Source organism: Misgurnus anguillicaudatus, unplaced genomic scaffold, assembly GCF_027580225.2.
Source record: "Misgurnus anguillicaudatus unplaced genomic scaffold, ASM2758022v2 HiC_scaffold_26, whole genome shotgun sequence".
In the NCBI taxonomy this organism is placed as follows: domain Eukaryota; kingdom Metazoa; phylum Chordata; class Actinopteri; order Cypriniformes; family Cobitidae; genus Misgurnus; species Misgurnus anguillicaudatus.
The window spans coordinates 3492527-3510260 of NW_027395276.1; the positions used below are offsets into that span (position 1 = coordinate 3492527).

The 17734-nt window shown below is 36.0% G+C and overlaps 1 protein-coding gene across 1 annotated transcript; it reads right to left on the reverse strand.

The window, feature by feature from the left end:
• Positions 1-917: 917 nt before the first annotated feature.
• Positions 918-17483, reverse strand: LOC141362406 (uncharacterized). Its single transcript, XM_073864418.1, has 3 exons — positions 17451-17483; positions 11170-11281; positions 918-6032 (listed from the first exon to the last, which is right to left on the reverse strand). Exons 2-3 carry the CDS (start codon positions 11261-11263, stop codon positions 2275-2277), a joined length of 3852 nt encoding a protein of 1283 aa, XP_073720519.1. The 5' UTR covers positions 11264-11281; positions 17451-17483; the 3' UTR covers positions 918-2274.
• Between the last annotated feature and the right edge of the window lie 251 nt (positions 17484-17734).

A 17734-nucleotide genomic window follows, 5' to 3' on the forward strand; every position in this document is an offset into this window, starting at 1 on the left:
TACTAGCTTCATGCTAACATCATTTTAAATCATGCTAGCTTAATGTTAACTCATGCTAGCTTCATGTTAAATCATGTTAGCTTTATGCTAAATCATGCTAGTGTCATGCTAGCTTCATGTTAAATCATGCTAGCTTCATGCTAAATCATGCTAGCTTCATGTTAAATCCTGCTAGCTTCATGTTAAATCATGTCAGTGTCATGCTAGCTTCATGCTAAATCATGCTAGCCTCATTTTAAATCATGTTAGCTACTTGCTAAATCATGCTACCCTCATGCTAAATCATGTTAGCTACTTGCTAAATCATGCTAGCTTTAACCTTAATCATGCTTGCTTTATGCTAAATCATGCTTGCTTTATGCTAAATCATGCTAGCTTTATGCTAAATCATGTTAGCTTTATGCTACATCACGCTAGCTTTATGTTAAATCATGCTTAGTCATGCTAGCATCATGTTAGCTTCATGCTAAGTCATGCTAGATTTATCCTTAATCATGCTTGCTTCATGCTAAATCATGCTTGCTTCATGCTAAATCATGTAAGCTTTATATTACATCATGATAACTTTTTAAATCATGCTAGCTTCACACTAAAAAAAGTTAACAGCCAGGTAGACTACTAAACTAAATTTCTTTTACATTTCTGTCAATCAAAATTTTTAAACTTTTTTGCATTTTCATGCACTGGTAATTCCTTGGGAATTGCATTTCTAGTTAATTTATAAAATTTTTTATTAATTCTTAATCTAGTGGATAATAGCGGTATTACAGCTTACCATAAAAACTTGCCAGTGAATAGTTTTTTTTTTTTAGGGAAATGTCTACTGTTTATTGATGAGTTAACTCATCAATGGCAGGAAAAGAGTTAAACACTGTTCTTTAAATAAATAAACTCACTCAGAGACTTATTTAAAAGAAGTTTACGAATCACCATAAGCATATGGCTTCTGTTTAATGAACAAAGTTTTTCACAACAAACAACAATTCAAAAATAACAGCGGGCAGTCTTCACCACGAGGTTCGGCCCAGATTTCTCGTTGGCCTTCACTTTTATAGCCCTCAAGCCACACAAAACCCACACTTGATTATACAGAGAGGTTTCTAATACCTCTCCTTATTTGGTTTCAAATTCATCACACCTTTTCTTGGTAATACATCAAGTTCATCTTTAAATAACTAAAGCTTCAATCTCGTCTGTTACAAATTTCACTTTGGTTTCTAGGGAACAATCAGTTGCTTTTATAGTCATTTATTTTATCAACCTTATTTAAGTTCTATTGGTTTGTTCTTGTTGCCTTACTACCCTATACATCAGTATTGTAGTCTTGATGAAGTCTTTTTTATTTCTTATTTGAACAGTTTCCTCGTTTCCGTCGTCTCCAGTTTTCCTTCTTGTCCCTTTTGTTTTTTTCCTTCTGCAGACCTTGTTTAATTAGACCATTAAAATTAATTTCAGTTGTGGTTGACTATGAAATTGGACTTTATTCCTTGACTCATATATTAAATCTGACTCAACAGCTTAAAATCGTTAAAATAGGGCCCCAAATGTTTTAAAGATCAAAATGTCATCAGTCAAACGTTATTGTTTTCTATTAATCTTTAAACAGGGACTTTATTTCATCTGGCCGGTTTGAGTTTGTTGAACTCAAATGTGTCTGTGTACAATATCAAATACAATCCATTGCGTCGTATTGTCAGCACCTTAGATCTGTTTTGGTTCTCTCCTACTCTCTGTGCTCACATACAGTTTTAATACAACCGAATTAGTGTCAACAAAAGTGTTTTTTTGTTTTTGTTGTCAGACAGTGCAAATATGAAATTGAATGAATGTCCACTACTGCCTACTGAATGAAGCAAAGGTTTGTCCAAAAAGTAAATAGATAAGTCTTTGTTTAATCCCACTGTACAATTAGAAGAATCTATATCTCTTTAAAAATTATTGAAAATTTAAAATAAGTGCTTGAACGTAAGCTATGTGTAAAACTCCAAATGGAAAGACAAGATAGTCAGAGTTGAAAATGTTTTTGATATGACATCAGAATTAGCAAAAATATGCAGTTAAATTTAGTATCAAGAAACAGATGAGAAAGAACTCTTATTCACGGTATTAATGTTTGATCCAAAAATAAGAGCATTATTGTTTGAAACTACATTGGACTAAATTCAATTACAAACTAAATTACTAATTTACACATTCTTTTTAAACTTGTCTTCATTTTGATTAGAGCATTTTTTTATCGTCATGGCCAGAGTTTTCTTTCGTCTTGTGTGTTTCCTAGTTGCTTTTTGACTGTAAAGCACTAACAACATTTTTTATTTTTAGCATTTTCCGTGCAACAGTTTCCATTCTCTTCTTTCTTTCCATCAAAATGCAGCGCTCTTTTTCAAATAGCTTCTCTCCCCTTCCAATCTTTTCCATAATAAGAGCTTCCTCTTTCATTTTCTCAAGTCCAATGATGCGGTCCTCGAAGCCAGGTTTTTTCTCCTCCTCCTCTGTTTTGATCAGGATTTTAAGGTAATCCACCGTTGAGAGAGATTTTGGCTTCAGCGCAATTTCGTCCAGTCTTCTTAAGCAGTCAGAGGACAGTTTGATCAGATTCATTAGTTTGTCTTCAATTACATTGAATTCATCTTCAAGCGCATCAAGCATTTGTTTGGAATCCATAAATTTCCCTTTTGCCTTCATGAAGTTGTCCTTTAGCTCATTTATAGTTTTTTTCTCTATTTTTGTTTCATACGACCACATGACTTTTTCCCGTATATGTTTTGTGTAATGACAGGTTTTAGGACACATAACACAGTAGCCATCTTTGTCCATCACAGCACAAGTACTCTCAGAATCTTCTGGAGGAAGGAAGCAGCTGGAGTGACATGTGAAGAAGCATGTGTTGCAGTTCATGGTAAAACAGTTTACAGGAGTTCTGATGGCATGCATCACCTCAACATCTTGCTCGAAATTCTCACTTTGTGCCATGTTCTCACTTTCATTTTTCAAGCACTGCTTGAATTTCTTGATCTCACTCAGTTTAGAGAGGCCAGCAGTTATCTGAGGGGTCAGTCTTGCCATTGCTTTCTCAAGACGCTCTCGTTCCTCCAGGACCTGTTTAGTCAGAGTCAGATCTTTACTTTCAATGGCCCCCAGTTCCTTGAAAAACATTCTCATCTGTTTGAAGGTTGATGTCCAGACAATGTTGTTGAATTTTTGATCATCACCTTCTTCCTCTGAATCATTGTCGGACGCTGTACGTTCTTCTATTTTTTTGTCTGCAAACACAGGCGAGTTGTTAAACTTGAAGTGAGTGGGTTGTCCCTTTTTATTTTTCTGACAGGGCAGATTAGCGGCTTTGATGGCTTCCAGGACCGGAATGTCTTTACCATCTGCGAACGTCACCAGTATCATTATATTCTCTGCAATGTCCTTCCCAAAAACGGACAAAATGGAGTCAAATATGTACTTTTGGTTGGCACTAAGACGGGCAAGAGAGGCCTGGACAACAAAACAGACAGCATCAATATGATCGATTCCCAAAGGGCTACAAAGAAAGCTTTTCATCTGCTCCATTATCTGTTTATCATGTGCAATTCCTCTCGTGTCGCCAAATCCCGGCGTGTCTACGATTGTTATAGAATAGGGAATTTGAAAGCCAGGCTGATTGTACAGCTCATAAGATGAGATCTCAGATGTCTGACTTTCTGCCTGTGTGCGATTGGTCACTTCATGGATCAGTTTGAAGCGATACGCATCTTCCCAGTTTACCCCTAGAATGGTATTGGTCATGACATTGATCAGCGTGGTTTTCCCTGAACCTGTCGATCCTAAAAGAAGAATGACTTTGTTTTTCACATCTTCCACCTTTTTTCCAAAGACATACTGATTAAAATTCACGTTCTCGTTAATTTTTTTGTGTAGTGTCAGTGTGTAAATTGAAGGATTTCCTTTGTGGATGCGAACAGATTGTTTCATGAATAACTCGCTTCCATCTTTGCCTGACCCTTTACATTCAGAACTGGTAGAAAACACAGATTCAGGGCTAGGAAGACTTATTCCATCACCACCACAGTTTGCGAAAACTTTAATTGTGTAATCTGTGTTTTCTTTCAGTTGCTGAAGAGTACATTCCCTGTATGTAGATTTCACTGACTTCCATGGCATTTCCTTTTCCTGATTTTTCTTGAATTCTCTGAATTCTAACACATATTCACTGACCAGGACATCTTCACCAACAGATGTAGGAACATCCCAGGCTACAGTCGCAGATTCAGCTTCCACTCTTTTTACTGCGGGTGTTCCAGGAGGACCACATGGACAAGTCTGAAAGAATAATGTTGCATCGCTGGGAAGACTTTGCCCGGGACGACACACAGCCTTGCAGCTGAACCGATATTCTTTATGTGGTTCTAAGTCCTTGACTGTGACCTTGTCAGAAATCCCATCAGTATAGATCTCTGTCCATTCAGAGCTTTGTTTTGACTGGTATGAAATACAGTATGAGTCCACACAACCAGCACCACGTTCAGGAGGTTTAATTTGCAGATGTATGCGATCATGCTCAACACTCAAGATGATCGGTCTCTGAGGTTTTGAAGGAAACTCATACTGGGAGCTTACGATCCTTCCCCTTTCATAAACATGAATTGAGGAGGCGGTGCTGAGCTTGTCTGGAATTGATGCGATGACAAATTTAATATTGCTTCTTTTGTCATTTGCTTGTTTAAAATCTAGGAAGGCCTGTATGTTCTTCCTTGTCAGTGTAGTTACATCTCCTGAGGAAAACCATTTCTCAACCTTCATTGTGGAACCTGGTTCATAACTTAATGGATCCCCATTGTTCCATGACTGTTTCATCAGGTAATTCTCCATGTCTGTAAGGCATGGTTCCTTTTCATTCAGGGAGGAGAATACAAAAACTATCACAAAAGTATTGGTTGCAGTCAGGACAACCTTGTCCAAGTCATTGGTGGATGAAAGGACAGAGACTTGATTCATAATCTCTAGATAAGATCTGACAACATTAATCTCACGCTCTCTGTCATTTAGAAACTCTGCTATCAGAGCACTTTGAAATGGAGATCTTTCTTTGCTGTTCAGAACATCCACAAGATCTTGTTCTTCTTTTCCCCCACCTCTTATAGATGGAATAACCTTGCATAGACGTTTTTGAAAGAGAAGTTTGTACTCTGAGCAGAGGTCTTTACATTTTCTGAGCTTGGACTTGATTTCAGGGAATTGAATGGCAATGTTCTCCTTCATCAGGTCTTGACATTGTATGTCCCAATCATCCAGTTCATCTATAATGCGTTGAGCACGTCGTACTAGACCAACACTTATCTCTCTGACTAACTGAGCGGCTGCAGAATCGAGTTTCTTCAGAGGATAAAGCCACGCGGTCATGGGCACAGCTTTTTCTTTTTTTTCCCCCAACAGTTTTGGAAGCTCTGAGTAAACCTTGATTGCATCTAAATAGGTAACCGGATTGTTATCTAGAGCAAAATCTCCATGAAACGTGCAGCTGAACTTGTTTGTTTTCTCTTGTTCTGACTCACTCATTTTCAAAGATGCCTCACCCTCAATTGATATTAAAGGTATATTTTTGATTGTTGCATGGAGGTTACCTTGTATTTCTTGATAATTCTCATTGGATGAAACCTCACGGTCAAAAATAAAGAATGCTTGAGCTCCATACAACAAAGCCGTAACAACATGTGTGGCAGATCCCTCCTTAAATACATTGCAGTGCTTGAAGTTTCCCGCTCCAAGATGCTCCATGGTTAGCTGCTCAAAACGTGAGGTTGTTCGATACTGTAAAGACACTCGAGACTGGTGTCTGGATTTCTTCTTGTCATTAAAAAATTCAGCAGACCCTTTCACGCTGACTAATCCAGACAGAAAGCTGGCTTCAAGAGATGCAGAGACCTTCAGAGCTTCTGTTTTGTCTTCACTTGAATCTGAGGCAATGATTTTGAAGTCCGTGTTTGACTGTGGCCGTACAGTAATATTCTTCTGTAACATCTCTCCATCCCAAAGAGTTATTCCTTGAAAAATAAATGCATATAATAAATTAAGCCAGAAACTACATTGCTAGCATATCAAGTAGCATAACAATTATAGCCTTCAACCTAGACAATTTTTTACAACTGTATTGGACAGTGCTTTTTTACAGTTTTTTGTCTTTGACATAATCTTCTTATGTTAAAGGTAACATGTAAATATCTATGTTCTCTATTTACAAATACGACACCTGGTAGTTGCTGTCATAGGGAAAGGAATAGAACCTCAACAATCAAACCTTCTCTCTCAGACTATGAAAATAATGGGTATAGGACATGAAGCTGCTATATTTTATGATATGTTATTTAAACAGACAGTTTCCATATCTTATGCAACAATGATAATATGGTCGACAGATTTGAACATCAACCTTACATGTAAAGAGTGGGATTGTATTTGTGAAAATATTTAGAGGGTTTCAAGAGACATTAAAATTAGACTAATTCATTTTTTAGACTAATTCATTCATTCACATTTTTTTCTTTTGCAAAACGGCATTGTTTTACAGAAATGCATTTGTTTTTGATCCTTTGTACTGTAGTTCATGTATAATTTTTTTGGTAAAAGGTTTTACAAAATAATTATTTAGTTATCCATAGTTAATTCTAAAGTTTTAAATTGTATGGTGTAATGCATTATTTTAACAAAGATACAGATGTTGTGGACATGAAATCACTGGGTGTTCCATGTAAAATTGTCTCACATAAGTGACAAGGACCTGGCAAACTAAAATTCGAATGTATCCCAAGATAAAGTGAATGTGAAATTGCATGTGATGTCTTTTAGCGTGCAAGAACTGAACTGAACCTAACACAATTGGTGTATGACATCAGAGTATTACGTGAGAGATTTGAAAGCATTACTGTCGAATCATTATGATGATATTTTGATTTCACATGCAGATCAATGTGGCACACCAGTATGGTGATAATAGCTTAACTTGAAACTTTCGTTTATACACTACGCTATGCTCACATTAATCTAACCCCTAACGATTTTGTTACTTCTGTTGTTCTGTGACACCTTAACCAAAGAATTTCTTTAGTAAATGCATTAAAATTTTACTAGTATATACTTTGGAATTGGAGTATTGCATACTACACTGTTCTACTACTAAGAAAAATGAATACCTGCTTGTACTCCATCCTAGACTAAGTTCATAATATAGACTGGAATAGAGTACTACTTATTACATTATTTATATAAGAAATGACTCCATGTAACTTCCATCCTAAACTATTTAAAGGGATAGTTCACCCAAAAAATGTGTCATCTGTCATCATTTATTCACTCTCATGTTGTAATAAACCTGTATGAGTTTCTTTGTTCTGATGAACACGAAGGAAGATATTTTGAAGAATGTTTGTAACCAAATGGTTTGGGAGCCCCATTCATTTCCATAGTATTTTTTTTCCTACTATGGAAGTGAATGGAGCTCACAAATGGTTTGGTTACAAACATTCCTCAAAATATTTTCCTTTATTTAGGCATTTGTCCCTTGACCTTCACTGAACTAGCTCTCCTCTTTTAGCAATTGCAATAGTGTTTTTATTAAAGGGGCCATGGCATGAAAATCTGACTTTTTCCATGTTTAAGTGCTATAATTGGGTCCCCAGTGCTTCTATCAACCTAGAAAATGTGAAAAAGATCAACCCTGTAACTTTTTGTAAGTTTTGGTAAACCATTCTCTACAAGCACATGGAAAATAGGTCGTTGAAATTTAGCTCTCCTTATGATGTCATAAGGAGCTCTTATTATAATAACACCACCCCTTCCCACTAAACACAGGACGTCTGATAGACGTGCAGATCACGTCTATATTGGGTCTGTCGGTCCATGACCAATTCTGGACATGTATTTGACGTCCAAACTAGGTCCACTATTTGGACGTCCAACCATGACCCTACTTGGACGTCATATTTACCGGCAACATTTGACGTTTGAACTGGGTAATTCTTTGGACGTCATTTGGAAGTCTATGACAGGCCTATGTCTATATTACATGATTAGGCCTATAAAAATGTGTTTATTTACAAATGTCAGCATTATTGTACCAACATGATTAATACTTACGAATAGTCTATATTATTTATACAGTACTGTTTTTTCTGCTTTATTGAATTATATACAAATTCATCTAAATGTACAATTAAAAATCTGCAATTAAATGTGTAGTCCGTTATATTAAAAGTATAATATGGCGAGTGGTTAGCGAGGCTTGTTTGTAACCCAGTAATCGGTAGTTCAAATCCCGCGGCCGGCATGAAATGACTAAAGTGTTTCGGTGTTGCAATGGATGGGTGAACTGCAGAGACAATTATCTTTTTTCGCTTTTTTCATGTCTTTTTTCCTTACACAGAGGTCCTACGGATGTCAACCTTTAGACGTGCAGAAGACGTCGAAAAAAAGACGTCGCCTGGCGTTACAGAACAACCCCTTTTATGGAACGGATTCGGACGTCCAAAAATTACATGATAAAGATGTCATTCCAACGTCACTTTGCGCAGTGGGATATTTTCAACTTGCGCGAAGACGCGTTTAAAGGGAAAATCGTGTGTTTTCGGCAATTGCGCCGCCCAATTCGCGTCATTCGCATAGCCCCTTGCAAGGACGCGTCTGATTGCGTCTTTGCATTGACTTTGTATGTAATCTACTCGCGCAAATCGTTGAACTTGCGTTTGGTGAGTATGCCCCATAATGAATGGAAACACATTATTCCCTTCGCATCAGTGCACACACCACCGCAGGCAGCGAGTGCACACGCACAAGGGTACACTGGCAAGAGTAGAGCGAGACCTTCAGCCTATGTGCCAGGCAGGGGCGTCATGCACCAATTTTTTTTAAGGGGGCACAGTGTACACAGTTCACAGAAATGTGTGCACACAGACATCAAACGAAATATTATAGAGCTTTCAGTCTTTTCCATGGCACTTACATTTCTAACAATCTGAGCGACCCTGCCTTCATGCAAAAACCTCCAAAATAAAAGTGTTGACTAACTTTTATATCAAATACTTTTCAATCGGAATAATGACATATTGGTATCATATTTACATCTGAAATGGCATGTTTTGTTTATTTACGTTTTGTTTAATGACTTGTTTAATTGTGTCATTAATGCATTTTGCACAACAACTGCATTTTTCTATGAAATTAATGTAATTTTAAATCCATAAAGTATATAAACAACGAAAATGACATAAGCTATAGCCACGTAATTGATTTTGATGTTACATAACGATTTAAAGAATATGTTTAGATAAAATTATTACAGGAACGGATTTTTGCATTAAATGTTACCTCGTATGAGCATGTGTGATTCCGCGCCCTGTGAACCCTGGCGAACTTTGCCGTTGGACCAAGAAGATGAATCTAGACATCTCTACTAATATAACGTCGAGACTGTCACATTTTAAACTATACATTTTCTACACAGAGGAGGTTAACTGCACATTACCGTACTGGGATTTTGAAATGTTGTGAACGTTTCTTAGATGTTTTAATTCCTCAGATAGCCAAATGCAGCAACAGCAAAGCTTGTGAGCACGCCTAGACGCTGATGACTCCAGAATAAAGTAATGTAACATGATCAAAACGGCGAAAATCTCCAAAAAGTGCCAAGGATGCAGCACAAAATTGATAATATTTAATATAATAATATAATTGATAATATAATTGATAAAAAATAAAAATCTCATTCTGTTTGGGGGCCACTGGGGGGCCAGTGACTTTTATTGGGGGGGGCAGCGGGGGCGCCACTGATTTAGTGCAGAGAAAAGGACAATTGAGTTTTAATTGCAACAAACCACCATCATTGTGATCAGTGTTTGCACTTCATCAGCTCATTTGCATTTTAAAGGACACACCCAAAACGGCACATTTTTGCACACACCTACAAAGTGTCAATTTTAACATGCTATAATAAATTATCTATATGATATTTTGAGCTAAAGCTTCACATATGTGCTCTGGGGACAACAAAGATTTATTTGACATCTTAAAAAAGTCTTGTGCCATGGCTCCTTTAATACCACTTGTTCATTGCTTGATAGAGGAGGAAAAACTATCGCTAACTTCATGCTAAATCATGCTAAATCATGCTAGCTTCATGCTAAATCATGTTAGATTCATGCTAACTTCATGCTTAATCATGTTAGATTCATGCCAACTTTATGTTAAATCATGATAGCTTCAGGCTTAATCATGCTAGCTTAATGTTAAATCATGCTAACTTCATGTTAAATCATGCTAGCTTTCTGCTAAATCAAGCTAGCTTCATGCTAACTTCATGCTAAATCATGCTAGCTTCATGCTAAATCAAGCTAGCTTCATGCTAACCTCATGCTAAATCATGCTAGCTACATGGTAAATCAAGCTAGCTTCATGCTAACTTCATGCTAAATCATGCTAGCTTCATGCTAAATCATGCTAGCTTCATGTTAAATCATGCTAGCTTCATGCTAACTTCATGCTAAATCATGCTATCTTCATGCAAAATCATGCTAGCTTCATGTTAAATCATGGTAGCTTCATGTTAACTTCATGCTAAATCATGGTAGCTTCATGCTAACTTCGTGCTAAATCATGTTAGCTGCACACACACACAGTAAAGTGTAGGCTCATCCACGATCACTTTTTGCTGCTTAATCTGGTCCAAGCATAAAATCATATTTTCTTTCATCTCAAGGTATTTCACTTGCTTTCACTGATCAGTACTGTATCTAGCAGTTACATGGCAATCTGCAACGCGGTTATGAGACTCTGAGAACTATCCAATCACATGAAGTCAAAGACATAAAAAACAATATTGATTTGCTTACAGCATAAGTGGGAGGGTTTGGGATGCACAGTCCTGCGCCCTAGGGTGGATCCAAAACCAGCCAATTAGAACTCAGCCTCAGGTCACATGTTTTTTACCCTTTTTACTGACCAAAATAGAAACTTATAGTGGGGTGCGCCCCAGACACACAAACATGACACACACACAACAAACTCAGTTTTGATTTTTACATTTCAAAATAAGATGCCTCCTTTTGTGTGTGTGTGTGTGTGTGTGTGTGTGCGTGCGTGTGTGTGTGCGTACGTGCGTACGTGTGTGCGTGTGTGTGTGCTTTCATTTACCTGGAATGAGGACGTCTCTTCGGCAGTCGTACAGCATTCCCAGCTGAAAAGGTCGGCCAAGACATGCCAGTTCAATTGTTTCAGAGTCAGACATCTTGTTGTTGAAGAAATCCTGGATTTTTGTAAATTAAATTTTGTTACACAAAATATTGACATGACAAAATATGAAAGATATAACAGAAAAAAAATGTATTGTTTATTTGTTTTATTGTTTTACTAGCAGCTTTTGTATGCCATTTAATAAAATGATCCTGTGACAGATTTAGTTTTAGAACTCATGCATAATGCATGATTAAGTCAATATGTAAACCATGTCTGATTTTACCAATGTAAGTGTCATAACCAGATTAGGTCTGTCTGAAATGTGGACTTTGGATTAACAAATACAGAAACAGAATGTTGCTTAAAAATTCTGATATTGTACTGGCTAAGTTTCCCGATAACGATTTAACTTAGCACTTAAGAGTGCTTTCTACGAGCTACGTAACGAACATTCGTCGTTTATTTATGTGCGTTTCCCAAAGATTGGTAATTGTAGCAGAAGCTTAAGGCTAATGATCTTCAGCTGATGTGCACTAATATTTTTAAATAATATTGTTCATTATTGTCCAATGACTTTTTGAAATGTTTTAATAATTTGTGCATCATGAAATATTATTTTCCATATTTAGTTAGGACTCGTCCCACTGCAATGCCTTCTGCATTTTATATTATGGTTTAGATGATGATTATTTGTTTTTATTATCTATGTTTATTTATTATTATGGATTTCTGCATTGTACCATACATATTTATATTGAGCACAGCCATAGGTCACTATTAACCGTCAGAGAATATATTAAGGTTTTGAGCTAAACAATACAGTTTCTCTACAAATCAGCTGTTACTTCAAGCATTGCCTTCTGAATTTAGTGGAATAGATGAAAGGCAGTGTGTGATGTGTGAACATTTTAAAAGCCTTAAAACCTTAAATTGTGTGGTTTCTTTAATCAGATGCCATTTCCCTTCAAAACATTTTTTTATTGTTGATGAAATATAGCAGCAATTGGATGGAACCATTTATCATATTGCTAGTACCAACTTTTATCAAAACTGTACCAAATACGTCTTCCTTCTTTATAAATTTATGTGTATTAAAATTAGATTTCTCATTTGAATTTATATTAAAGTAATTTAAACAAATGAACAAAGAAGAACCCAATGAATAAATGTACATTTAAAAAATTACATTATCATCATTGCAGGAGTGCAATTTGCTGGTTGTCCTGCAGGTGACCTTGTAACTTTGTTGTCATACGATGCACTTATGAATTAACGATTACTCCAGAGCACTCATAGATCTATGATGATTTTCAAGTGCTACTTAATTTACGTTGCTTTTGGGAAACAGACCGTAATATTAAGATCAGTCGTACGACCGTTTTTAAAAACTTCTTAGGTTTACGAAGCTTTTGGGCCCTGGGCTGGGTTTCCCGATAACGATTGAACTTAGCGCTTTCTACGAGCTATTTAATGAAAGTTCATTATTCTTTCATGTGCATTTCCCAGAACTGCACTTAAATACGATCGCACGCAGCAGCGCTTTAAGTGCTACTTACGAGTCGTTATCCATTTGTTTTGGTCTTTTTTGTGTGTTTTTTTTTATGTTTAGCCTGATGATCTTCACCCGATGTGCATCTAATAATATTGTTTAACTCTTTCCCCGCCATTGACGAGATATCTCGTCAATCAAAAGAAAACACTTCCCCGCCAATGACGAGTATTTCCGTCTTTCCGCAATACCGCTATTATCCACTAGGTGGCGCCCTACCGCAACTTTTTAAACCCGGAAGTATTGTCCTATGGCAAGCTGCTGCATTTTCATTTGGTATATTGTATGTTTATATATTTGAATAAGAACATTTTCTGGAAGGCATTAAACTTTTGTGAAAATCATGAAAAATGCTGGTGCTGGCATACTTTTTTTTAAAAACGCTGGCGGTGAAAGAGTTAATAGTGTTCAATAACTAATTAAATATTTTACAGTTTTTCTCAGTTGCTTAAACACATTTCTTGAAACTATGCCTCTTATTCTCAAAACAGTAAACACAATGATATAACGTCTCACAAATTCTCCAAACATCATACTTTCAGGTCAAAATGAAGCTCTACGTTTAAAACCATTCGCTCTTACTGAAAAATCAAACTTTTCCCTCAGACATTACACACAAGCTTTCAAAAACACACACACACACTTTTATTCATTAATGTGCTAGTGCTACACAGCACCACTGTAAAAAAAAAAAAAAAATTCCGCCTCAACATCCCGTCTTTGATCTGTGTCAGGCCAGAGAATATCGTCCACATCCCATTTTAACTTTGAACTGGGTAGTTTTTTTGGACGTCATTTGGACGTCTATGACAGGTGCAAGAAGCTTACATGATTAGGCCTATATGTGTTTATTTACAAATATCAACATTGTTGTATTAACAGAATTAATACATATGAATATCCTATATTATTTATACTGTATTTTTTCTGTTTTCTTGGACTGCATACAAATTCATCTAAATTTACAATTAAAAATCTGTAATTAAATGTGTAGTTCGTTACATTACATGACAATACTAACAATTTAACATGAAAAAACACATTTATACATTTATTGTAAAATAAGGCACAATAATATTTTTTTATTATTTTTTAAATTTTTATATTAACTCTTTCACCGCCAGCATTTTTTTAAAAAGTTGCCAGCCAGCGCCAGCGTTTTTCATGATTTTCACCAAAGTTTAATGCCTTCCAGAAAATGTTTTTCTTCAGATATATAAACATACAATATACCAAATGAAAGAACAGACCCTCTGCTTTCAAAAAAAAAAAAAACGTTTTATCCTACCTTGAGTAGTTCTTTTGTAATCAGCTTTTGAATATGGGTAGGTTTCTGCAAAAACACCACATTTTGAGCAAAAAGCTGAGATAATTCCATTTTTGTGACGGACTTTTCATAGAGATCCCATTCAGAGCGATCTTTAAAACAAACACGGACATGCAGCAGCTTGCCATAGGGCAATACTTCCGGGTTTAAAAAGTTGCGGAAGGGCGCCACCTAGTAGATAATAGCGGTATTGCGGAAAGACGGAAATACTCGTCAGCGGCGGGGAAGCGTTTTCTCTTGATTGAAGAGATATCTCGTCAATGGCGGGGAAAGAGTTAAACCAATAGGCAAGAAACTCAATAAATAAATGTTGTCAGGACTCTGCCACGAGAATCTTGTTTTATCTTTATGTTTTATAGTGATGGCAGAGTTCTGACAGTCTCTTGTTTCATGTGGGGGCTCATGCCTTGTTTATTGTGGCATGTGCCTCTGGTGTCTCGCCTCTAGTCCCCGCCCCCTTGTTCTCCCTGTTAATTATTCATTATTAGTTCATCCCTTGCACCTGTGTTGCCCTCGTTTAGTTTCCCTATTTAATCTCCTCTTGTCTTGTGCTGGTTCATTGTGTTAATTCGTGTCGTGTCTTGCAGTCATTTATGTTCAGCAATGTTTTATCTTAGTCAAGTTCATCATGTTTAGTCAGTGTTCGTATATCTTGTTTGATGTTGAGTTGCCCCCTCGTGGGTTTTTTGTTTCATGTTAATAAATGTTATATGTTCACTCCCCGATATCGTCTGCGCCTGGGTTCTCTTGTCTCCTGTCTCACCCTTCACAAATGTAGGAAACAGCATATGACAAACATTCCAGACTCCTCCCAACTGCTACATTTCGACTGGATTTTGGTGGGTTAAAACAAACAAGTGTCCACTTCGATCAGATAAGAAACTGACCACATCTTTTATGGCCGACCTCAGTGTCAAAGCTGGGAGGAAGAAGACTTGATTGGTTCACACCATTTATTCGTATCATCCTTTCGAACCTCTGTTACCCATAATCCAGGCCGATCGAAAAATTCCTTAAGGACACAGCATGGCTTTGCAAAGTATTGGCTTACCAAAGAACAAATCTTTACATTATTTCACCAACAAAATGGATATTAAACCATCACCTATTGACTTCATACACATTTCAATGCCCGTGTGAAAATCACTAAATTAATTGGTGCCCGTGTAAAAATCACTACATAAATATACATTTAAAAACATTACATTATCGTCATTGCACATTAAAGTTGCAGGTGACCTTGTTACTCTGTCATTTAAGATGCACTTTGGGATTTTCGATTACTCCAGAGCACTCTTAGATTGTCAAGTGCTACTTAAGTTATGATGCTTTTGGGAAACGGCCAGTTAGTCTAAGATGATTCGTACAATCGTTTTTACGATCTACTTTACGATTTTTACGCCTTACGATGCTTTTGGGAAACCCAGCCCCGTATTGTCAAAACAATCATACAGTTCAAATGTATATATTGAGGACTAAAATCTGCTAAAACACAATATTTATGCTATATTTAGTGGAAAACAGTTTGAAATTCAAACTTAAAAATTTCTGTCTAAAATTATAACATGGTTCAACAAATTAAAATACATTTGTGACCCATGCTGGCAAAATGAGTCGGAATGTGCAACGTCAAATTTTTAGCTTTAGGCAAAAGAAAGTTTAAATCTCGATTTTGGTCGAAATTAAGGTTTTCATCAAAATAAGAACATTAAGCCCTCATGTAGCGATCTCAATTATATAAATCGTCATTAAACATCTAAAATGATCTTTACAAAGATGCATCTACATGCACATGCGTGTCTGACATTTTAGTTTCAGTTTTAAAACATGCAGGAATTAAAAAATAGAGTGCAGGACTTGCATGAGGTTAAATAGTTATTAAGAGAGAAAAAGTTTGGGACCTGAGTTATGTTAAAAGCGTTATTAAGAGCGATAAGACACGAAAACGATCTTCCTGGCACTGACTGACACATCTGACCTCACCGCATTTTGTTGTATAGTCACAAAATGTTTGATTATTTATTTGTGTCCATGACTCGGATTTTTTTCGTGTCCATATCAACTTTCTTTATCGTGTCATTTACATATTGGTTACTCTTTTTTTTCATCATTGTTGCTTTGGGTTAGGGTTAGAACGACTTATCTAACCCCAAGCGACAATGATTTAAAAAATTGAGCAACCAATACGCGAAACTGTCTTGATAAAGAAAGTCGTGATAAGGACACAATAAAAAGCGGGAAATCATGTCCATGACTCAAATAAATAATCAAATATTTTGTGACTATACCACACCGTGAGACTGGGTAGGATTTAAAGACATCTACACAGAATTACAGTTTTAAAAATATCTGTTTTGACAAGAATTCACGCAGATATAATCTGTTATGTCTTAAGTGAATGTTTTTAACTGTTGAGGAAAAATATCTGATGTGTAACATTATATTAGATCCTTGCATTACATTAAAGCTGTCTGTCTCAATGTCAATCAAACAATAAAAGAAAGAAAAAAAATTAACATTATTATATTTTTCCTACAGTATTGTTTTTGACTGTGTGTGTGTCAAATCTATTAGTTTATCAGTTATTCTAAGGTATGGATTTGGTGATTTTGCTTTTGAACCTTCATAAATCTTTAACTCAATTAACTGACTTTGCTGACTCTATCAACTTCAAACACGTGTAGCTGTGTCATTTTTTTGTCAGATTCCAACAAATCATACATCGTTTAAATTTTTTCTAATAGAGAATGTATTATAAGGAATAAATAACAAAAAATTTACTAATTTTTGAAAATTTGCTCATTTTGACTCATTTTGCCAGCACGGGTCATATTTTTGCTTCACCTCAAACTAGATAAACTAAATATGTGTGTCATGTTTTCTATTGGCAACACTATTTATGTCCAATTTTTGTGGTAATATGCTACAAATCAATGGAAATAAATACCCTTCTTCAAGAAAGCAGTTAAGTTAAAATATATATTTTACTGGATTGCCTTAATATATGCTAGTTTGGATTTGTTGCATTTGCATGTTAAACACTCTCTTAAAAATAAAGGTGCTTGAAAGGTTGTTCACAGCTTTGCCATATAAGAACCATTTTTCGTTCCTCAAAGAACCATTTAGTCAAAGAATCCTTTCTTTCTTAACTTCTGAAGAAGCATTTCCACTACAAAGAACCATTTGTCAATGTCAAATGGGCTTTATTAAACTATTTATACGAAAAAGTTTCTTTTGCATATTTTAAGAGTGTATAGTCAATGGTTAAAAAATTTTTTTTGGGTGATATAATTCACACACATTTTTTTACAATCCTGATACACAATAAAACTATTGCTAAAGTTAAGACTTTAAGCCACATACCTTTATTACTGCAGAATGATTTGTCTTACCTTCAGTTTTGGAGACTTCTTTGGAGTCATCTGAACACAGCAGTTTTATAGAGTAAAGCCACACCCCATAACTCTGTGATTGGCCAGAAACAGATCTGACTTTTAAAGTTTAGTTCTCAACGTAAATAAATGACTGCACACTTGCTTAACAAGTAGGGTTTCTGTTTTACAGTCCTATGAATTGGACAGGTTTTAGGGTTTGGGCTAGGACTGGGACTTTCTTGTTCAAACCTCTTTGGAAAACCACAGTGAAGT